This window comes from Erythrolamprus reginae, chromosome 1 (assembly GCF_031021105.1).
Source record: "Erythrolamprus reginae isolate rEryReg1 chromosome 1, rEryReg1.hap1, whole genome shotgun sequence".
Taxonomy (NCBI): Eukaryota; Metazoa; Chordata; class Lepidosauria; order Squamata; family Dipsadidae; genus Erythrolamprus; species Erythrolamprus reginae.
This window is the reverse complement of record NC_091950.1, coordinates 422,576,343-422,599,950: the sequence shown is the minus strand read 5'-3', so window position 1 is coordinate 422,599,950 and position 23,608 is coordinate 422,576,343. Positions and strand designations below refer to the sequence as shown.

General features: G+C 45.1%; 1 protein-coding gene across 1 annotated transcript in view; it reads right to left on the bottom strand.

The window, feature by feature from the left end:
* NCOR1 (nuclear receptor corepressor 1) overlaps nucleotides 1-23,608 on the bottom strand; it is a 179,563-nt gene that overhangs the window by 73,239 nt on the left and 82,716 nt on the right. Inside the window, 5 exon segments of the mRNA XM_070735450.1 lie at nucleotides 561-687; nucleotides 2,262-2,401; nucleotides 15,709-15,771; nucleotides 20,396-20,613; nucleotides 22,982-23,112. Coding sequence (XP_070591551.1) covers nucleotides 561-687; nucleotides 2,262-2,401; nucleotides 15,709-15,771; nucleotides 20,396-20,613; nucleotides 22,982-23,112 — 679 coding nt within the window.

Below are 23,608 nucleotides of genomic sequence, written 5' to 3'. Positions count from 1 at the left end.
CTGGAACCTCCCGTGGCCTTTCTAGACCAGGGCTGTCAAACACAGTGTGGTCAGATCTGGCCCATTGGGCCGTCCAGGAAAATGCAAAGAGGAAACAGGCCAGCAGTTTGGAGAGTGGCGTCAAGTGGCCACGCCCATTCAGCGATGTCAAGCTGGCCATGCCCATCCAGTAGGTGAACCGCAACAACCGCAACAACCCAGTGAGTTCAGTCAATCAGGCCACACCCATCCAGTAGGTGGTGTCAAGCTGGCCATGCCCATCCAGTGAGCTGCACCCAGTGAGTTCAGTCAATCAGGCCACACCCATCCAGTGAGTGGTGTCAAGCTGGCCATGCCCATCCAGTGAGCCGCATCCAGTGAGTGCGGTCAATTAGGCCACGCCCACCCAGTCAGCCACACCCAGTTGGTGGCGTCAAGCTGGCCATGCCCACCCAGTCAGCCACACACAGTCAGTGATATCAAGCTGGCCATGCCCACCCAGTCAGCCACACCCACCTGGGCCCAGACCGAGGCCAATCCCATCAATAAAATTGAAATTGACCCCACTGTTCCAGACCCACCTTCGCTGTCTTCGGGATTCTCTTCCTCGTTGGAGACCTCGATGTCTTCATCTTCTTGTGCGGAGACGGTGGACGCTATGCTCTCACACTGCGAAACCTCCCGCTCCTCTCGCGGCCTTCGAGAAGACTAGGAACAAAAGGGAGGGAGGCGGGGTTCACTTCAGACTTCTGCAGCCGGTCCTCGACTTGCAACCGCAACAACAGGTCTCAACAATTGGTCCAATTGAAATTTGGACCCCAAATTTCCATGGCCCAGCAAGACACTTCTTGAACAACATCCGTCCATTTTCCATCTGTCCATCCATCCATCCATCCATCATTTACCATTATTCATTCATTTTTAGCTATCCATTCAATGAAAGATGGATGGATGGATGGATAGATAGATAGATGGAAGGATGAGCTGATGTAAAATGAATGAATACATGGATAACTAATGAATAATAATAATTTAATGACAATAATTTATTGGATTTGTATGCCGCCCCTCTCCGAAGACGTGGGGCGGCTCACAACAATAATAAAAACAGTGTAACATTGAAACAAATCTAATAATAAAAAAGATATATAAAAACCCCAAGATTAAAATGAATAATGGATGGATAGATGGATGATGAATGGATGGATGGATGGATGGATGGATAAATACTCAATGGATGGCTAACAAATGTATGGATAATGAATGATGGATGGATGGATGCCTTTCTAGACCAGGGCTGTGAAACACAGTGTGGTCAGATCTGGCCCATCGGGCCGTCCAGGAAAATGCAAAGAGGAAACAGGCCAGTAGTTTGGAGAGTGGAGTCAAGTGGCCACGCCCACTCAGTCAGTCACACCCAATCAGCCACACCCAATCAATGGTGTCAAGCTGGCCACACCCATAGATGGATGATGAATGGATGGATGGATGGATAAATACTCAATGGATGGCTAACTAATGTATGGATAATTCTGCTGCACGAATCCCAGCGACCAGTTAGGTCCCACAGAGTGGGTCTTCTCCGGGTCCCGTCAACCAAACAATGTCGCTTGGCGGGACCCAGGTGAAGAGCCTTCTCTGTGGCGGCCCCGACCCTCTAGAACCAACTCCCCCCAGAGATTAGAATTGCCCCCACCCTCCTTGCCTTTCGTAAGCTGCTTAAAACCCACCTCTGCCTCTAGGCAGGGGGGAATTGAGACACTCTTTCCCCCAGGCCTTTACAATTTTATGCATGGTATGTTTGTATGTATGTTTGGTTTTTATATTAATGGGTTTTTAATCGTTTTTAGTATTGGATTTTGTTATACTGTTTTACTGCTGTTGTTAGCCGCCCCGAGTCTGCAGAGAGGGGCGGCATACAAATCCAATAAATAAATAAATAAATAATGAATGAATGATGGATGGATGGATGGATGGATGGAAGAATGAACTGATAGCTAAACAATGAATGGCTGGATGAATTGATAAAAAATAATAGATGTGTAGATAGATGGATGGATGGATGGATAATGGAGAGCGGGATAAGGAATGAATGAATGAATGAATGAATGAATGAATGAATGAATGAAATTCTTGACACGGGAAGCTCCTGGAGCCTTTCTGAATGAAGATGGCCGAAAATGGTCCATTCCCGTTTTGTTCCAGGCAGCCCCCGATTACTCTCCCACCCAACTCAACTCACTCCCCCCAGCTGCCCCCCTTCACCCGTCCCCCCTTCTCACCTTCTGCTTGTACTGCTGCAGGAGGCTGTCCAGATTGTGTCTCCGCTTGTAGTTGAAGTAGAAGTTCTTGCACTGGGCTTCGCTCTTGGTCCCCACCATCTTGGCGATGGCCGCCCAGTTACGCCCGTGTTCCACCAGCCCTGCCGACACAAGACATAACATTGGGTCAGACCTCTTTGTGGCTCCAAAACCTGGGGTGGGGTGGGGGTTGGGGGGGGAACCTACGTATTCCCACCACTTTCTTTCCACAAGGTCCACAACTTTATAAAAGAAGGTCAGACCCTTGTAACCTAATCGCTGACGGCTCATTTGGCTTTTCTGGTGACAGGAACCCCGCAGATGGATTGCAATGCCTGGGAGGAACCCTTGATGTCATCTATCCCAACCCTCAGGCCATAAATATTTATACTGCTCAAAAAAATGAAGGGAACACTTAAACAACACAATATAACTCCAAGTCAATCAAACTTCTGTGAAATCAAACCGTCTACTTAGGAAGCAACACTCCACCCCTTGTCCAGTCAGCGAAGCGGGGGAAGTGATGTGCTGGTGCCTGGAGGCTGTTGGGGTCTGGGGGGGGGGTCAACAGATTCAAGCTCAACCCTGATAAGACGGAGTGGCTGTGGGTTTTGCCTCCCAAGGACAATTCTATCTGTCCGTCCATCACCCTGGGGGGGGGAATTATTGACCCCCTCAGAGAGGGTCCGCAACTTGGGCGTCCTCCTCGATCCACAGCTCACATTAGAGACACATCTTTCAGCTGTGGCGAGGGGGGCGTTTGCCCAGGTTCGCCTGGTGCACCAGTTGCGGCCCTATTTGGACCGGGAGTCACTGCTCACAGTCACTCACGCCCTCATCACCTCGAGGCTCGACTACTGTAACGCTCTCTACATGGGGCTACCTTTGAAAAGTGTTCCGAAACTTCAGATCGTGCAGAATGCAGCTGCGAGAGCAGTCATGGGCTTTCCCAAATACGCCCATATTACACCAACACTCCGCAGTCTGCATTGGTTGCCAATCAGTTTCCGGTCACAATTCAAAGTGTTGGTTATGACCTATAAAGCCCTTCGCACCGGACCAGATTATCTCTGGGACCGCCTTCTGCCGCACGAATCGCAGCGACCAGTTAGGTCCCACAGAGTGTATCTTCTCCGGGTCCTGTCGACTAAACAATGTCATTTGGCAGGGCCCAGGGGAAGAGCCTTTTCTGTGGCGGCCCCGGCCCTTTGGAACCAACTCCCCCCAGAGATTAGAATTGCCCCCACCCTCCTTGCCTTTCGTAAACTTCTTAAAACCCACCTTTGCCGTCAGGCATGGGGGAACTGAGATATTCTTTCCCTCTAGGCCTTACAATTTACGCATGGTATGTTTGTATGTATGTTTTGTTTTATAATAAGGGTTTTTTTTAGTTGTTTAGTATTGGATTGTTACATACTATTTTTTATCACTGTTGTTAGCCACCCCGAGTCTGCGGAGAGGGGTGGCATACAAATCCAATAAATAAATAAAAAATAAATAAACAAATAAACACTGGTGGACAATCAATTTCACATGCTGTTGTGCACATTCAACTTTGTACAGAACCAAGTATTCAATGAGGATATTTCATTCGTTCAGATAAAGGAAGTGTTATTTGGGGTGTTCCCTCTATTTTTTTGAGCAGTATATTTTCCCCAGACCTTAGAATGGTAGAAGCAAGTCCTGAAACTGAGAACCTTAATAACTGTACAGATTTAAGAAGGTGCTGAAAATAATGATGTTGTGATGAAAATAATGCTGAAAAAATCATGGTCCTCACATTTATGACAATTGTAGTGGCCCCACTGTCACGTGATCAATATTTCCGCACCTGGCAATCAGCATGTACTTATGACAAGTCACCATGAATTCTAGTCTCGTGTTAGGTATGAATGCCAGCTGGGTGACTGGGCCAATCACCAGGCGACTGGGAGTTCTAGTCCCGCCTTAGGCATGAAAGCAGGCTGGGTGACTTTGGGCTAATCACAAAAAGATGGGAGTTCTAGTCCCGCTTTAGGCATGAAAGAGAATTTACCAGACAGGCCCCTCTCTATCCAAGATCAAGAAGCTTCAAATTTAGCAGGTAGCCAAACTTCTACAGCAAAAATAAAAAATAAAATAAAACAGGATTTATTTTAATCTGGCACAGCCTCAGGGGAATTTTCTCCTCTTTGGAAAAAAACCCCGGGAGATTTACGGGAGCAGGAAGGAGGCCCTTTCTCCAGATAGCTCTCCGTCTGCACCAACTTCTCCCATCTCCAGCCCAGGCCTTCCCCCTTCCTGGCCGGCAAGATGTAGCGGCGGGAGCCTCCTAAGGTCAGCCCGGGTCCCTTGCCAAGATTTTTTTTACAGCCAGCCCTCTGACCCTACGCCACCCGAGGCTTATCTGCTGGATCACGCCGTCTCCCCGGCTGACATAACCTAATTCTCTCCGGGGCCAGAAAGCCCTGGTCCTCTCCTGCCCTTTCCCCGCCTGACCAGGGAGGAAAACGGTGGGGCTAGAAACGAGCCCCTGAGGCCGGACTTGCAACGGAAGACAGAAAGACAGTTGGGAGGGACCTCGGAGGTCTGCTAGTCCAACCCCCACAGCTCAAGCCAGAGAGCCTATGTTGTTTCAGACAAATGGCTGCCCGGTCCCTTCTTAAAACCCTCCAGGCAGTTTCTCTTCTAGCACTGATGGTGTTCCCGAGTTGGGCCATTAAACGTCTACAAAAAACCACCTTGAGAGCATCAAGGACCACACATCTGTCATTCCTTCTCCTCCTCCTCTTTGTAAATCCCCCCGCCCTCTTAGCACTGATGGCGTTCCCTAGTTGGGCCATGAAAACTACCAAGCTCAGAGAGCGCCAAGGAGCTGGGGCTTGACTTTCTGAATTCCTTTCTTCTTCTAGTACTGATCGTGTTATCTAGCTGGGTCATGAAACGTCTGCAAGAAAACCACCAAGCTCAGACAGCCCTCCTCCTCCTTTTCCTCTTCCTCCCTTCTAACACTGATGATGTTACCTAGTTGGGTCACAAAGCATCCACAAGAAAACCCACCGAGCTGAGAGCGCACAAAGGACCCCCACAATCCAAGGCTGAGTTACAAATATTTCTTTTATTTATTTATTTATTTATTTATTCATTCATTCATTCATTCATTCATCCATTGATTCACTTGTTCGTTCATTCATTCATTCATTCATTCATTCATTCATTCGTTCGATCATTCATTCATTAGATTATTTATTCATTCATTCACTCGTTTGACATGGAATCAGACCGGAATATTTCTGGGACCGCCTTCTGCCGCACGAATCCCAGCAGCCGATTAGGTCCCACAGAGTCGGCCTTCTCCGGGTCCCGTCGACTAAACAATGTCGTCTGGCAGGACCCAGGGGAACAGCCTTCTCTGTGGCGGCCCCGACTCTCTGGAATCAACTCCCCCGAAGATTCGAACTGACCTCACCCCCCTCGCCTTCCGCAAGACTCTGAAAACTCATCTATGTCACTGGGCATGGGGTAATTGACCTATCCCTTGGGTAGTAAGATTTATGTGTTGTTATGACTGAGTAGTATTGTTTGTTTTTTAATGATAGTGGTTTTTAGCCAGTTTTAATTATTAGATTTGTTGTACATTGTTTATTGTTGCTGTGAGCCGCCCCGAGTCTTCGGAGAGGGGCGGCATACAAATCTAATATATTATTACTATTATTACTACTATTATTACTACTATTATTACTACTATTATTATTACTATTATTATTACTATTATTATGACTATTACTATTATTAATACATAACAATGGAAGAAATCGAAATTAGATAAAACATCACTATAAACCCCCTTGACTTAAAACATATCACAAACAACCCATCTCATACAACTCCCTCATATCTCCAACAATCAAACGATAATTGGGGCTGGCGCAAAGTGGCCAAGTTCAACAGCCCCACATCTGCTGGCACAGATGTGTTTTTAAGCTCTTCCGGAAGGCCAGGAGAGTGGGAATAATATGGATCTCCAGGGGTGGGGAGTTGATTCCAGAAGGCAGGGGCAACCACAGAGAAGGCCCTTCCCCTAGGGCCCGCCAGCCGGCACTGTCTGGCTGACAGGACCTGGAGAAGGCCGACGCTGTGGGCCCTAACTGGTCGATGGGATACATGAGGCAAGAGATGGTCCCATAGGTAATCAGGTCCTAAGCCATGTAGGGCTTTAAAGGTCAAACACCAATTGTGTTCGGACACTAGTTGGCAACCAATATCCTCTTCTATTTGATGTGATATAACTTATAAGATGCAGAAAAAACAACGGCTGCCAACCTGCCTTCCATTGAGGACCTGTCTACAGCATGAGTCAAAAAGAGGGCTGTGAAAATACGTACTGACCCCTCACATCCTGGACACAAACTGTTTCAACTCCTACCCTCAAAACGTCACTACAGAGCACTGCACACCAAGATAACTAGACAAAAGAACAGTTTTTTCCCGAACGCCATCACTCTGCTAAAAAAAATAATTCCCTCAACACTGTCAAACTATTTACTAAGTCGCTCTGGGTCCTCGGAGAGGGGCGGCATATAAATCTAATAAATTATTATTATTATTAATTTATTTATTTGATTTGTATGCCGCCCCTCTCCGTATTATTATTATTATTGTTATTGTTATGATGATGATGATGATGATGTCTGCACTACTATTACTACTTGTTTTTTCTCATCATTCCCATCACCCATCTCTTCCCACATTATTATTATTATTATTATTATTATTATTATTATTATTATTATTATTATTATTATTTATTAGATTTGTATGCCGCCCCTCTCCGTAGACTCGGGGCGGCTCACAACAATAACAAAGACAATGTAAGAACAAATCTAATAATTTAAAAAACACTAAAAACCCCATTATTAAAAGCAAGCATACACACAAACATACCATTATGACTGTATGACTGTAACCTGTTGCTTGTATCCTTAAGGTTTTGATTAATATTGATTGTTTCCTGGTTATTTGATCCCCATGACAATCATTAAGTGTTTTTTACCTCTTGATTCTTGACAAATGTCTCTTTTCTTTTATGTACACTGAGAGCATCTGCACCAAAGACAAATTCCATGTGTGTCCAATCCCACTTGGCCAATAAAATAATTCTATTCTATTCTATTGTTCTGTTCTATTCTGTTCTATTCCTTATTCTATTCTATTAGAAACATAGAAGACTGACGGCAGAAAAAGACCTCATGGTCCATCTAGTCTGCCCTTATACTATTTCCTGTGTTTTATCTTAGGATGGATCTATGTTTATCCCAGGCATGTTTAAATTCAGTTACTGTGGATTTACCAAGCACATCTGTTGGAAGTTTGTTCCAAGGATCTACTACTCTTTCAGTCAAATAATATTTCCTCACGTTGCTTTTGATCTTTCCCCCAACTAACTTCAGATTGTGTCCCCTTGTTCTTGTGTTCACTTTCCTATTAAAAACACTTCCCTCCTGAACCTTATTTAACCCTTTAACATATTTAAATGTTTCAATCATGTCCCCCCTTTTCCTTCTGTCCTCCAGACTATACAGATGGAGTTCATGAAGTCTTTCCTGATACGTTTGATGCTTAAGACCTTCCACCATTCTTGTAGCCCGTCTTTGGACCCGTTCAATTTTGTCAATATCTTTTTGTAGGTGAGGTCTCCAGAACTGAACACAGTATTCCAAGTGGGGTCTCACCAGCGCTCTATATAAGGGGATCACAATCTCCCTCTTCCTGCTTGTTATACCTCTAGCTATGCAGCCAAGCATCCTACTTGCCTTTCCTACCGCCCGACCACACTGCTCACCCATTTTGAGACTGTCAGAAATCACTACCCCTAAATCCTTCTCTTCTGAAGTTTTTGCTAACACAGAACTGCCAATGCAATACTCAGATTGAGGATTCCTTTTCCCCAAGTGCATTATTTTACATTTGGAAACATTAAACTGCAGTTTCCATTGCTTTGACCATTTATCTAGTAACGCTAAATCATTTACCATATTACAGACCCCTCCAGGAATATCAACCCTATTGCACACTTTAGAGTCATGGGCAAATAGGCAAACCTTCCCTACCAAACCTTCCCCTATGTCACTCACAAACATATTAAAAAGAATAGGACCCTTATTCCTTATTCTATTCTAGTCTATTCATTACAGTACTTATATGCATTAGAGTCAGAGGAAGAACCTTTTGGGTGTTCCCCCCACCCCCCGAAACGAATCTTCAAACTGAGCAAAACCAGATTTGGAAGAAAGCAACTTAACAATCCTCCCCCCCCCACTCCTTATGCCCCCCTCCCTCCAAAAAAATCCAACATGCTTTGGAAATGGAGCTGTTATTCCTTCCTGCTTTACAGTAAGTCCCAAACGTGAATCGGTGTTTTTTAAAAAACCCTATCTGGGTTTGGACACAAAAGGGAAAAAAAGGATCAATCATCCAGTAAGGGGGGTTGGGGAAGGGTTTGAGAAAAAATATTCAGGGCAAAAGAGGAGGAGGAAAGGGGGGAATTGATGGCCGTGAGTCATAAGCAAAGAGAGGGGGGGGCAATCCCCCTAAACCACCTCAAAAGGTATCTGGAACCGTTTTTAGACACTTTTGGTCGTCTGGCAACGGGGAGGATCTGCTCTTCCAAGTCCTCCAGTTGTGCAAATCACACACACACCATCCTCTGCAGCCAATAAACCCGCTTATCAAAATGCTGTTGCAATCCCGTGGGTTTTTTTGGGTGGTGGGGCTGCCATAAAGAATAGGGAGTTTAAACTATTTTCCAAAGCACCTGAGGGTAGAACAAGAAGCAATGGGTGGAAACTAATCAAGGAGAGAAGCAACTTAGAACTAAGGAGACTGTGAGGACAATCGATCCGTGGAACAGCTTGCCACCAGAAGCTGTATCATGGTGTCCAGGGGTGAAAGCTTTTTGAAATTCCCTGATATATTCCTGACATTTCCCCGTAACTTGCGATCTTGCGCGGTTGTAGATGACGTCATACCAAACGGCTAAGCCGTGGAGAAATATCGGTAACTGGGGAAGCAAGTTGTTGCCACAGTTATGCTCATTCTTGCTTGACTCTGTCAGGCAGCGCGATCTGGGTTTTTTTTACATGATTTCCCCCGTGACTTTTAAACATTTTAATACAGTTTCTTTCTTTTCCCCTGATTTATTCCGTTTTTTTCGCAAATTCCCTGACAATTCTGATATTTCCCGAACTGCCAATTTCCCTGATTTCCCTGTTTTCCAGGTTTGCTGGATACCCTGTGTGAATGCTCCAACACTGGAAGATTTTAAGAAGATGTTGGATGTTTTTTTATTTATTTATTTATTGGATGTATATGCCCATATAACCATTTTGTCTGAAGTAGCGTAGGGTTTCCTGCCTAAACAGTAGGTTGGACTAGAAGACCGTTGTTAGCCGCCCCGAGTCTGCGGAGAGGGGCGGCATACAAATCCAATAAATAAATAAATAAAGACCTCCAAAGGTCCCTTCCAACTCTGTTATTCTATTCTATTCTACTTTGACCACCTAATGACAGCAATAGCAATGGCATATAGATTGGCCATAGCAAACAATAGATTGGTTTTTATACAAATGGATTTTTATTGGGGTTAGTATTTTAGAGTTTATATTCGACTTCTTTTTTTATTGCTGTATCTTTTTGTATTGGTATTATGTGGTAAGGGGCCCTGAGTCCTTCGGGATTGGGTGCCATAGAAGTCGAATGAATGAATGAATGAATGAATGAATGAATGAATGAATGAATGAATGAATGAATGAATTTTAGACTTCTATACCCCTTCCTAGTTTTTTTACAGCCCTCTTTAAGCGGTTTACAGAATCAGGCTCTTTTGCCCCCAACAATCTGGGTCCTCATTTGACCCTCCTCGGAAGGATGGGAGGCTGAGTCAGCCTTGAGCCGGTGGCGAGATTTGAACTGCTGAACTACAGCTAACAGATAGTTAATAATAATTTAATAATAATAATTTATTGGATTTGTATGCCGCCCCTCTCCGTAGACTCGGGGCGGCTAACAACAATAATAAACACAACATGTACAATCCAATAATAAAAACAACTAAAAACCCCTAGTATAAAACCAAACATACACACAAACATACCATGCATAACTTGTAATGGCCTAGGGGGAAGGAATATCTCAACTCCCCCATGCCTGGCGGTATAAATGAGTCTTTAGTTTACGAAAGACAGGGAGGGTGGGGGCAGTTCTGATCTCTGGGGGGAGTTGTTTCCAGAGGGCCAGGGCCGCCACAGAGAAGGCTCTTCCCCTGGGGTCCGCCAAACAACATTGTTTAGTCGACGGGACCTGGAGAAGGCCAACTCTGTGGGACCTTATCGGTCGCTGGGATTCGTGCGGTAGCAGGCAGTTCCGGAGGTAATCTGGTCCATTGCCATGTAGGGCTTTAAAGGTCATGACCAACACTTTGAATTATGACTGGAAACTGATCGGCAGCCAATGCAAGCCATGGAGTGTTGAAGAAGCATGGGCGAATCTTGGAAGCCCCATGATTGCTCTCGCGGCTGCGTTCTGCACGATCTGAAGTTTCCGGACACTTTTCAGAGGTAGCCCATTGTAGAGAGCGTTGCAGTAATCGAACCAGTTGGAGTAGCCTGCAGTGCTGCACTCTAAGCACTGTGCCGCTGAGAAGGAAGGACTCCCTGGAGAAGCCCCTAATGCTGGGAATGATTGAAGGCAAAAGAAGAAGGGGGACGACAGAGAATGAGGTGGCTGGACGGAGGCACTGAAGAATCGGTCAGCATGAGCGTAAACAGATTACAGGGGATGATAGAGGACAAGTAGGGTTGCGATGGGTCGGACATGACTTTGCAACTAACAACTAACAACAACAAGAGTTGTTAACCTAATCCTATGTAGTTTCTGCTCCAGTAATCTCACACTACTAACCAGAGCATATAAAACTTTCCCCAGACCAATCCTTGGATACAGCTCATCTGTCTGGAACCCGCACCGCATTTCAGACATAAATACATTAGAAAGTGTCCAGAGATACTTTGCGAGAAGAGCCATTCACTCCTTCACTCGTAACAGAATACCTTACACAACCAGACTTGAAATCCTGGGCTTAGCATGCTTACAAATACAGTGTTCCCTCGCTTTTTGCGGGGGATGCGTTCCGAGACAGCCCGCGAAAGTCGAATTTCCGCGAAGTAGAGATACGGAAGTAAATACACTATTTTTGCCTATGAACAGTATCCCAAACCTTCCCTTAACACTTTAAACCCCTAAATTGCAATTTCCCATTCCCTTAGCAACCATTTAGATTATTACTCACCATGTTTATTTATTAAAGTTTATTAAAAAAATATTTATTAAAGGCAGACGAAAGTTTGGCAATGACATATGACGCCATCGGGCAGGAAAAACCGTGGTATAGGGAAAAAACCCACGAAGTATTTTTTAATTAATATTTTTGAAAAACTGTGGTATAGACTTTTCGCGAAGTTCGAACCCGCGAAAATTGAGGGAACACTGTACATCACATTAAACACGACCTAAGCATAGCCCGTAAAATCATCTGCTACCATGTCCTTCCTGTCAACGACTACTTCAGCTTCAACCACAACACCACACAAGCACACAACAGATACAAACTTAAAGTAAACTGCTCCAAACTCGACTGCAGGAAATACGACTTTAGTAACCTAGTAGTTGATGCATGGAACTCACTACCAGGCTCTGTAGTATCTTCACCTAACCCCAAAAAATTTACCCTTAGACTCTCCATTGTTGACCTCTCCCGATTCCTAAGAGGTCAGTAAGGGGCGTGCACAAGTGCACCAGCGTGCCTTCCGTCCCGTCCTCATGTTTCTCTCTTACTAGTACCATGTACAGTGATACCTCATCTTACAAACGCCTCATCATACAAACTTTTCGAGATACAAACCCGAGGTTTAAGATTTTTTTGCCTCTTCTTACAAACTATTTTCACCTTACAAACCCACCGCTGCCACTGGGATACCCCGCCTCCAGACTTCCGTTGCCAGCGAAGCGCCCGTTTTTATGCTGCTGGGATTCCCCTGAGGCTCCCCTCCATGGGAAACACCACCTCCAGACTTCTGTTGCCAGCGAAGCGCTTGTATTTGCGATGCTGAGATTCCCCTGCTGGGATTCCCCTGCAGCATCGCAAAAACTCTGGACTTCTGAGTTTTTGCGATGCTGCAGGGGAATTCCAGCAGGGGAATCTCAGCATCGCAAATACTCAGAAGTCCAGAGGTGGGGTTTCCCATGGAGGGGAACCTCAGGGGAATCCCAGCAGCACAAAAACGGGCACTTCGGCTGGCAAAAGGGGTGAATTTTGGGCTTGCACGCATTAATCGCTTTTTCATTGATTCCTATGGGAAACATTTTTTCGTCTTACAAACTTTTCACCTTAAGAACCTCGTCCAGGAACCAATTAAGTTTGTAAGACAAGGTATCACTGTATATAAATATTATATCTTTGTATACCACCAATATGTGCGTGACAAAACAAATAAATAAAATAAACAACAACAAGCCCGCCCACCCGTTGTTTGAATAGGACACCTGTTCCATTTGGGGCAATTTCTTCGTGAAAGCCTGCAAGGATGGAGCCAACCCTCACTGGGATGGTTGATTGGGACGCTTCAAAGGAATAAGGATAAATACAGGTAGGTCTCGCTTTACGACAGTTCATTTACTGATCCTTGGAAAATTACAATGACAAATGAGAAAGGGGATGCATGCCCATTTTTTACACAACTCCTGCTTGAGGGGGGGCTGGACTAGAAGACCTCTAAGGTCCTTTCCAACTCTGTTATCCTCCCTTCTCTTCTCTTCCCTTTCCCTTCCTTCCTTCCTGCCTTCCTTCCTTCCTTCTTTCTTTCCTACCTTCCTTCTTTCCTGCCTTCCTTCTTTCTTGCCTTCCTGCCTGCCTTCCTTCTTTCCTGCCTGCCTTCCTGCCTTCCTTCTTTCTTTCTTTCTTTCCTGCCTTCTTTCCTTCCTTCCTTCCTTCTTTCCTTCCTTCCTTCTTTCCTTCCTTCCTTCTTTCCTTCCTGCCTTCCTGCCTGCCTTCCTTCTTTCCTGCCTGCCTTCCTTCTTTCCTGCCTGCCTTCCTTCTTTCCTGCCTTCCTTCCTGCCTTCCTTCTTTCTTTCCTGCCTTCCTTCCTTCTTTCCTGCCTTCCTTCTTTCTTGCCTTCCTTCCTTCTTTCCTGCCTTCCTTCTTCCTTGCCTTCCTGCCTTCCTTCTTTCTTTCCTGCCTTCCTTCTTTCCTGCCTTCCTTCCTTCTTTCTTGCCTTCCTTCCTTCTTTCCTGCCTTCCTTCCTTCTTTCCTGCCTTCCTGCCTTCCTTCCTTCCTGCCTTCCTTCTTTCTTGCCTTCTTTCCTGCCTTCCTTCTTTCCTGCCTTCCTGCCTGCCTTCCTTCTTTCTTGCCTTCCTTCCTTCCTTCTTTCCTGCCTTCCTTCTTTCTTGCCTTCCTGCCTTCCTTCCTTCCTTCTTTCCTGCCTTCCTGCCTGCCTTCTTTCTTGCCTTCCTTCCTTCCTTCTTTCCTGCCTTCCTTCCTTCTTTCCTGCCTTCCTTCTTTCTTGCCTTCCTGCCTTCCTTCCTTCCTTCTTTCTTGCCTTCCTTCCTTCTTTCCTTCCTGTCTTCCTTCCTTCTTGCCTTCCTTCCTTCTTTCTTTCCTGCCTTTCTTCTTTCCTGCCTTCCTTCCTTCTTGCCTTCCTTCCTACCTTCTTTCTTTCTTTCTTTCTTTCTTTCATTCTTTCTTTCTTTCTTTCTTGCCTTCCTTCCTTCCTTCTTTCCTTCTCCATCTCTGGAGGTGTTTTTACAAAAAGACCGGACAACCACTTGTCTGAAAAATAGTTTAGGATCTCCTGCTTGAGCAAGGGGCTGGACTAGAAGACCTCCACGGTCCCTTCCCGCTCTGCTGTTACTCTGATTCTTTACAGACAAACCCCCAACCCCGTTGGTAGGAGTTGAAACGCCCCGGTTTCCTTTCCTTGCAGATTATTCCCAAGTCTTTTGGGAAGCAGCAGCCACAGATGGTTCAAATCAGCAGGAACGGGGTGGGTTTGGAGAGATGAGGCCTGGAAGCCACCAGAGACTCAAAGACCCGGGAGTGGCTAATGAGGCTTGACAAAACCTCCCGCAAGAGTGGGGCTGACCTACTTGGGACAGGGGGGGGTGTTGCCCATCCTATTGGCAGAGCTTCCTTCAGGTTGGCTGCCCTGCCTGGACTTTCCAGCAAAGGGAATATCCAAAACCATGGGTCACAGGCCACGGGCCTTTGGTTCCGAAAAGACTTCACACAAACAAATAAGGAAGGAGAGAGGGAGGGAGGGAGGGAGGGAAAGGAACAGGAGGGAGGGAGGAAAGAAGGAAGAGAAATAAAGAAAAAGAGGAAGGAAGGAAGGAAGAAAGAAAGGAGAGAGAGAGAAATCAGGAAAGCAAGAGGGGGAGAGAGATGAAAGGAAAGGAACGGAGGGAGGGAGGGAGGGAGGAAGGAAGGAAGAAGGGAGGAAGGAAGGGGGAAAAGAGGAAAGAAGAGAAAGGAAAGGGAAAAGGAAAGAAAGGAAGGAAGGAGAGAAAGAGGAAAGAAAAGAGAGGAAAGGAGAAAGGAAGAAAGAAAGAAAGAAAGAAAGAAAGGGATGAAAGAGGAAAGAAGAGAAAAGAAGGAAGCATGCAAGGAAGGAAGGGAGGGGAAGGGAAGGAAGGAGAGAAAAAGGATAAAATGTCTGCTTTAATAATGGGGTTTTTAATGTTTTTAAATTATTAGATTTGTCTTGAATTGTTTTATTGTTGTTGTGAGCCGCCCCGAGTCTATGGAGAGGGGTGGCATACAAGTCTAATTAATAAATAAGTAAGCAACTAAATAAGTAAATGAATGAATAAAGAAAGAAAGAAAGAAAGAAAAAATGGATGAAAGAATAAAGGGGGGAGGGAGGGAAGGAGGAAGAGAAAGAAAAAGAGAAAGAAGAAAAGAAAGAAGAAAGAAAGAAAAAAGGAGGGAGGGAGGGAAGGAACGAGAGAAATCAGGAAAGGAAGAGGGAGGGAGGGATGAAAGGAAAGGAGGGAGGGAAGAAAGAAGAAGGAAGGAAGGAAAGAGGAAAGAAAACTGAGGAAAGGAGGAAGAAAGAAAAGAAGGAAGGAAGGAAGGAAGGGATGGAAGAGGAAAGAAGAGAAAGGAAGGGAGGGAGGGAGTAGGGAGGGAAGGAAAATACAAAGGAAAAAAGAAAGAAAGGGAAGGAGGTTGGGGGGGAGGGAAGGAAGGAGGGGAGGGGAGAAAAAGGATGAAAGAAAAAAAGGGGGAGGGAGGGAGGGAGGGAGGGAGGGAGGGAGGGAGGAAGGAAGGAAGGAAGGAAGGAAGGAAGGAAGGAAGGAAGGAAGGAAGGAAGGGGCTTCCTTCCTGCTTCAGTTTTACCTTTTTTTGCAACCTCCATCTCTTCCTCCGTCCAGCGCGAGGTCTCCACTGGCTCCACGGAAGCTGGAACAAGGTGGAGAGGGGAGAGGAGGGAGAGAAGGAGAGAGAGGGAGAGAGGAGAACCGGTCAGATGGCGTAAAAGGCCAGACTTTGTGCTTTCCGCATAATCTATTAATCTGTTTACAGGAAGGCCTGCTCCGGCCGGCCGCTTGGGAACCCTGCCCGCTGACAGCGGGAGGGCGTCAGTTCTTATTACATCAAAAACAAAACAAAACAAAAAAGAGGAGGGAAAGAAAAGGAGGAAAAAAAACAAACCACAAGAGAGAGCGGAGGAGGAGGAGGAGGAGGAGGAGAAATCCCCTTCTCGTGTGGGAGGAAGACGGGCGGTCTGGCCAGAAAAGGCCGTGGGCCCAAACACTGTCTGGAGGATTTATGGCCCTGAAAGGACCAGGCAACCGGCTGAGGTAAGTTGAACAGCTGTGGACTTCAACTCCCAGAATTCCCCAGCCCGGCACGTGTCAAGGGGACACAATTTGAAGTTAGTTGGGGGAAAGATCAGAAGCAGCGTGAGAAAATAAACAATGTCGGTTGGCGGGCCCCAGGGGAAGAGCCTTCTCTGTGGCGGCCCCGACTCTCTGGAACCAACTCCCCCCAGAGATTAGAACTGCCCCTACTCTCCCTGCCTTCCGTAAACTCCTTAAAACCCACCTTTGCCATCAGGCATGGGGGAATTGAAACACCTCCCCCGGGCATGTACAATTTATGTATGGTATGTTTGTGTGTGTGTTTGTTAGTAAATGGGGTTCTTTTTAAATCTTTTTAAATATTTTAAATTTATCTGGATTTGTCATGAATTGCTGTGTCTTGCTGTGAGCCGCCCCGAGTCTGCGGAGAGGGGCGGCATACAAATCTAAATAATAAATAAATAAATAAAATAAATATTATTTAATAAGGTTCAGGAGGGAAGTGTTTTTAATAGGAAAGTGAACCCAAGAACAAAGGGGGCACAATTTGAGGTTGGTTGGGGGAAAGATCAGAAGCAGCGTGAGAAAATATTATTGTACTGAAAGAGCAGGAGATGCTTGGAACAAACTTCCAGCAGATGTGGTGGGTAAATCCACAGTGACTGAATTTAAACATGCCTGGGATAAACATAGATCCATCCTAAGATAAAATACAGGAAATAGTATAAGGGCAGAATAGATGGACCAGGAGGTCTTTTTCTGCCGTCAGTCTTCTATGTTTCTGTTTCTAAGGTCAGAAGTAACGTAAGAAAATATTATTTGACTGAAAGAGTAGTAGATGCTTGGAACAAACTCCCAGCAGATGTGGTTGGTAAATCCACAGGAACTGAATTTAAACATGCCTGGGATAAACATAGATCCATCCTAAGATAAAAATACAGGAAATAGTATAAGGGCAGACTAGATGGATCATGAGGTCTTTTTGTGCCGTCAGTCTTCTATGTTTCTATGTAGACTTGCTTATTATTATTATTATTATTATTATTATTATTATTATTATTATTACTGTTGTTGTTAATAATAATAATAATAATAATAATAATAATAATAATTAGATTTGTATGCCGCCCCTCTCCAAAGACTCGGAGCAGCTCACAACAACAAAGCACAGTACAAATCCAATGATTAAAAAAACAATTTAAACCCTTAATATAAAAACAGTCATACATCCCAGACAAACTGCATATCGAGTAGGTCAGGAGGGCTGAGAAAATAATTAGAGATCCCTTGTATCCTGGACATTATTAATTGTCTCAATTCCTCCCCTCAAGAAAAGCGATATAGGGCAGGGGGTCTCCCAACTTTAATTCCTGAACACTCGGGCACTTTAAGACTTGTGGACTTCAATTCCCAGTATTCCCCTGTCAGCAGCACTCACTCGTCTGCTTTAAGATTTATGGACTTTGACTCCCAAAATTCCTCAGCCAGCACGCTAGTTGAGTGGGATCCTCAAATCATAAAGACCCTCCCTGTCTTTCGTAAACTACTTAAGACTCACTTATACCGCCAGGCATGGGGGAGTTGAGACACCTTTCCCCCAAGCTTTTTTTTTTATACTTTGTTTTATGTTTGTTATGAATGTTGCTGTTTGGTTTTTTAAATAATAGGGTTTTATACGTTTTTTAATATTAGATTTGTTCCACTGCTATATTGTTTTTATTCCTGTTGTGAGCCGTCCCGAGTCTTCAGAGAGGGGCGGCATACAAATCTAATTAGTTAAATAAATAAATAAATAAATAATAAAGCAGACGAGTGCTGCTGACTGGGGAATTCTGGGAGTTGAAGTCCACAAGTCTTAAAGTTGCCACGTTTGGAGATCCCTGCTATAGGGATCTGTATGCCAGAACCTTCTTTCTTTCCCTTCCTTCCTTCCCTCCCTCCCTCCCTCATTCATTCCTTTCATTCATTCAATTTTTATGCCGTCCTTCTCCTTAGAACCAGGGCGGCTTACAACATGTTAGCAATAGCCCTTTTTAACAGAGCCAGCCTATGGCCCCCACAATCCAGGTCCTCATTTGACCCACTGTGGAAGGATGGAAGGCTAAGTCAACCTTGAGCCATATTTTTACAAACCGACCAATCAGGCGTTTACACTGGGGGTGTCCCTCTTACCTTCCTGCCAATCAGCTCCAAGCTCTGTTGGGAGAATTGGCACTAGGCTTATGGTTGGGAGTCACCACAGCATGAGGAACTGTATCTTACGAACTTTTTTTGGCTTGCGAACCCACCGCAGATCGCAAAATGGCGCTCCGCTGGGCGCTGCCGCCTGGCTGTCACCTTCTGAAACAGCTGGGGGGCTTCTCGGCGTTCTCCCGAACGCCGAACCCGGAAGTTCAGGTTCGGGCTCGGGCTCAGGTTCCGGAGGCCGCCGAGAAGTGCCCGGCTGTTTCAGAAGGTTACAGCCGGGTGCTGCCACCCGACGGAGTGCCGTTTTTGCGATCGGCGTCGTCGTTTTCGGCTGATCTGGAGGCTGGAAAGGAGGTGCGGAACTCCAATAGGGAATTCCATGGGCGGAGCTTTGACGTCACGAAGACGTCCTTCCTGGAGGCCAAATCCTGGAGGCCTCCCGAACCCAAACCCAAAAAGTTCGGGTTCGGGAGAACGCCGAGAAGCCCCCCAGCTGTTTTAAAAGGTGACATCCGGGCGGCGGCACCCAGCGGAGCGCCATTTTGCGATTTCTTTCCCCCCTTTGCACGCATTAATTACTTTTACATTGTTTTCTATGGGAAACAATGTTTCGTCTTACGAACTTTTCGCCTTACGAACCTACTTCCGGAACCAATTAAGTTCGTAAGACGAGGTATTACTGTATCTGCCTCTACCTAGGATCGAACTCACAGCCTCCTGATTGTGAGGCGAGAGCTTCAACGCACCACTTCTCCAAACCAGGATCCCACGGTTAATTTCAGATCAGCTTAATTGGGTTATGTGGGGAGAGAAGAGGCAGTGAAGAGTTGCTGGATCCCGCCATGACCGGTGCACTCCGCACATTGCTCTGTATCTCTGGTGGGTGCACATGTGCGCCTGAGCGAGATTTTTCTTCTACGCATGTGCAGGGTGCAAAATCTTGCAAGGGGATGTGTGAACTCACAAGATTTTGGCAGGTTTTTTTGCTTCTGCGCATGTGCTGAAGCAAAAAATCACCCAAAATAATAATAATAATAATAACATCTACTACTACTACTACTACTACTACTACTACTACTACTACTACTATTATTATTATTATTATTATTATTATTATTATTATTATATGTGAAAACTGTGATCAGCAAAGAGTACATCCAGAGGACCAGAAGATTTTTGAAGAGCAAACTGAATGGTGGCAACACTATCAAGGCTACAAATACTTGGGCCATACCTGTCATTAGATACACAGCTGGCATAGTGAACTGGACTCAAGCAGAGTTGGACAACTTGGACAGGAAAACCAGAAAATTAATCACGATCCATCATGCACTGCACCCTCGCAGTGACGTTGACAGGCTGTATTTACCAAGGAAAATAGGCGGCAGAGGACTTTTGCAAGTGAAGCAGACAGTGGAAGAAGAGAAGCATGCATTAGCTGACTATGTGAAGGAGAGCAAAGAGTCAGCATTGATGGAGGTCAACAATAGGAAGCTTCTCAAGGTGAAGCAAACTAAGGACCAGTATAGAAAAAATGTAACTCAATGCCGTATGGACAGTTGGCGGAACAAAGCATTGCATGGACAGTTCTTGGAGAAGATTGAAGGCAAAGTGGATAAGGAAAAGACCTGGTCATGGCTTACAAGTAGAACACTCAAAAAGGAGACAGAAGGACTAATACTGGCGGCACAAGAACAGGCCATTAGAACAAATGCTATCAAAGCCAGAACTGAAAAATCAACAGACAATCCAAAGTGCAGACTCTGTAAAGAAACATCTGCTTTGTTCTGCTAACTGTCCATACGACATTGAGTTACAGTTTGCCGTTGTACTGTGTTGTTATATTATATGCTGTTAGCCTCCCCGAGTCCTTGGAGAAGGGCGGCATACAAATCCAAAAAATAAATAAATAGATCAATCACAGGAAGGCGTTTGGAAGCCGGGAAACAAGATTGGCAAGAAGGCATTTTGTGGACAAACCGAGATTGACTGACATGGTCACGGGCTATTCTTGCCACACACTCCCCTTGACTTACATGGTTCTGGTGGGGGTGGAAGAGGAGGTGGGGGCTCTTCAGCGGCGGCCGCAGCGGCTGCGTTTGCCGCAGCAGCTTCGTTCGTCATCGATCGGGTGACCCTGCCTTTCCGTCGGCCTTGGCTGTTGGCCGTCTTACGCCCTCTCGGAGCGGCGGGCTCCCGTTCTTCGGACTCCTCGGGCTGGGCTTCGATTTTCTCCTTTTCCTTGATATTTTCCCTGGGGAGACATGGGGGGAGGGTTGAAAAAAGTCAGGGAGGGTCGGGACAGCGTGACCTGGGTGGAGAGAGAGAGAGACGGGTGGAGAGCTGGGGTACGAATGAGCGCGAGCTACATTAATTTTCTGCTAGCTCCTTTGGCCAGTTGGAGCACACCAAAGATCCCCGAGTCTGCGGAGAGGGGCGGCATACAAATCTAATAAATAATAATAATAATAATAATAATAATTATTATTATTATTATTATTATTATTATCCCATAGTCCTCCTCCTCCCTCGCTCCACCCCTTGTAACCTGTTTCCCTGAAAATAAAACTCTGTCCTATATTTTTTTTTTATCCTGAAATAAGCGCTTGGCCTTACTGCCATGCACTCAAAAGCCATGATTGGGCTCATTATCAGGGGAGGTCTTATTTTGGGGAAAACAGGGTAGAACAGTGATGGGGAAGCTATGGCACAGAAAGAAAGAAAGAAAGAAAGAAAGAAAGAAAGAAAGAAAGAAAGAAAGAAGGAAGGAAGGAAGGAAGGAAGGAAGGAAGGAAGGAAAGAAAGAAAGAAAGAAAGAAAGAAAGAAAGAAAGAAAGAAAGAAAGAAAGAAAGAAAGAAAGAAAGAAAGAAAGAAAGATAGCAGGGGTGGGCTACTGCCCGGACCGGGGTGTGGGGGTGTGTGTGTGGACACAGTGGGGTAGCGAAAATGGAGCTCCACCTCAAAGCACCCAATTTGCACTGAAAGATGTTGAAGATGTGAAATGAATTGTCAATCAGTGTTGCTTCCTAAGTGGACAGTTTGATTTCACCGAAGTTTGATTTACTTGGAGTTATATTGTGTTGTTTAAGTGTTCCTTTCCCCCCCCAGAAGTGTATGTTTGTATGTATATATGTATATGTAAATGGTGGAAGGTCTTAAGCATCAAACTTATCAGGAAAGACTTAATGAACTCAATCTCTAGAGTCTGGAAGACAGAAGGGAAAGGGGGGACATGATCGAAACATTTAAATATATTAAAGGGTTAAATAAGGTCCAGGAGGGAAGTGTTTTTTAATAGGAAAGTGAACACAAGAACAAGGGGATCACATAGAAACATAGAAGACTCACGGCAGAAAAAGACCTCATGGTCCATCTAGTCTGCCCTTATACTATTTTCTGTATTTTATCTTAGGATGGATCTATGTTTATCCCAGGCAGGTTTAAATTCAGTTACTGTGGATTTACCAACCATGTCTGCTGGAAGTTTGTTCCAAGGATCTACTACTCTTTCAGTAAAATAATATTTTCTCATGGTGCTTTTGATCTTTCCCCCAACTAACCTCAGATTGTGTCCCCTTGTTCTTGTGTTCACTTTCCTATTAAAAATACTTCCCTCCTGGACCTTATTTAACCCTTTAATATATTTAAATGTTTCGATCATGTCCCCCCTTTCCCTTCTGTCCTCCAGACTATACAGATTGAGTTCATGAAGTCTTTCCTGATACTGTATGTTTTATGCTTAAGACCTTCCACCATTCTTGTAGCCCGTCTTTGGACCCGTTCAATTTTGTCAATATCTTTTTGTAGGTGAGGTCTCCAGAACCGAACACAGTATTCCAAATGTGGTCTCACCAGCGCTCTATATAGCGGGATCATAATCTCCCTCTTCCTGCTTGTTATATCTCTAGCTATGCAGCCAAGCATCCTACTTGCTTTCCCTACCGCCTGACTGCACTGTTCACCCAGTTTGAGACTGTCAGAAATCACTACCCCTAAATCCTTTTCTTCTGAAGTATTTGCTAACATAGAACCGCCAATACAATACTCAGATTGAGGATTCTTTTTCCCCAAGTGCATTATTTTACATTTGGAAACATTAAACTGCAGTTTCCATTGCTTTGACCATTTATCTAGTAAAGCTAAATCACAATCTGAGGAAAGTTGGGGGAAAGATCAGAAGCAACGTGAGAAAATATTATTTGACTGAAAGAGTCGTAGATGCTTGGAACAAACTCCCAGCAGACGTGGTTGGTAAATCCACAGTCACTGAATTTAAACATGCCTGGGATAAACATATATCCATCCTAAGATAAAATATAGAAAATAGTCTAAGGGCAGACTAGATGGACCATGAGGTCTTTTTCTGCCTTCAATCTTCTATGTTTCTATGAATGGATAGATGGATGGATGGATGGATGGATGGATGAATGGATGCTGTCAATCTTCTATGTTTCTATATATGTATATGTATGTGAGAAAATATTATTTGACCGAAAGAGTAGTAGATGCTTGGAACAAACTCCCAGCAGACGTGGTTGGTAAACCCACAATAACTGAATTTAAACATCCCTGGGAGAATATATATGTATATGTATATGCCACCCATTCCAACAGGACTTACTTGGATTCCTCCTTCTCGTCTTTTTCCTCCTCATCTCTTTTCTCCTCCTCCTTTTTCTCAGTTTTCTCTGCTTTCTCCTCCTCTAATTTTTCTTCGACTTTTTCTTCTTGCGAAGGCCGAGAGATCTGTTGCTGAAATGAGAGGCCCTTCGGATTACAGGCGGTCCCCGACTTACAACCCTTCACTTAGCGACCGTTCCAAGTGGCGACGGTGCTGGGAGGGGAAAACAAAGACTTACAACTGTTTCTCACACTTATGACCGGGGCTGGATTGCTATGATAAAAAAATCGGACGCTTGGTGACGGACTCGTATTTAGCATTGTCGCAGCGTCCAGGGTGGTGGTGTCACACGATCCCTTTTTGTGATTTTCCAACAAGCCAAGTCAACGGGAAAAATCGCTTCACTTAATAACCATGTGGCTAACTTAACCACCGGAAGTGACTCGCTTAATGACGGCGGCAAGAAAAGTCGTACAATGGAGAAAATTCACTCCGCGACGGACATTTGGGGCTCCACTGTGGTTGTAAGCCAAGGACTCCCCATCATCGTGGGGAGAGAGGGAAGAGAGGGGGTCATGAGTGGAGGGAGATCACGAGCTTTAGAAACAGAAAACGCCAGGAGTCCTC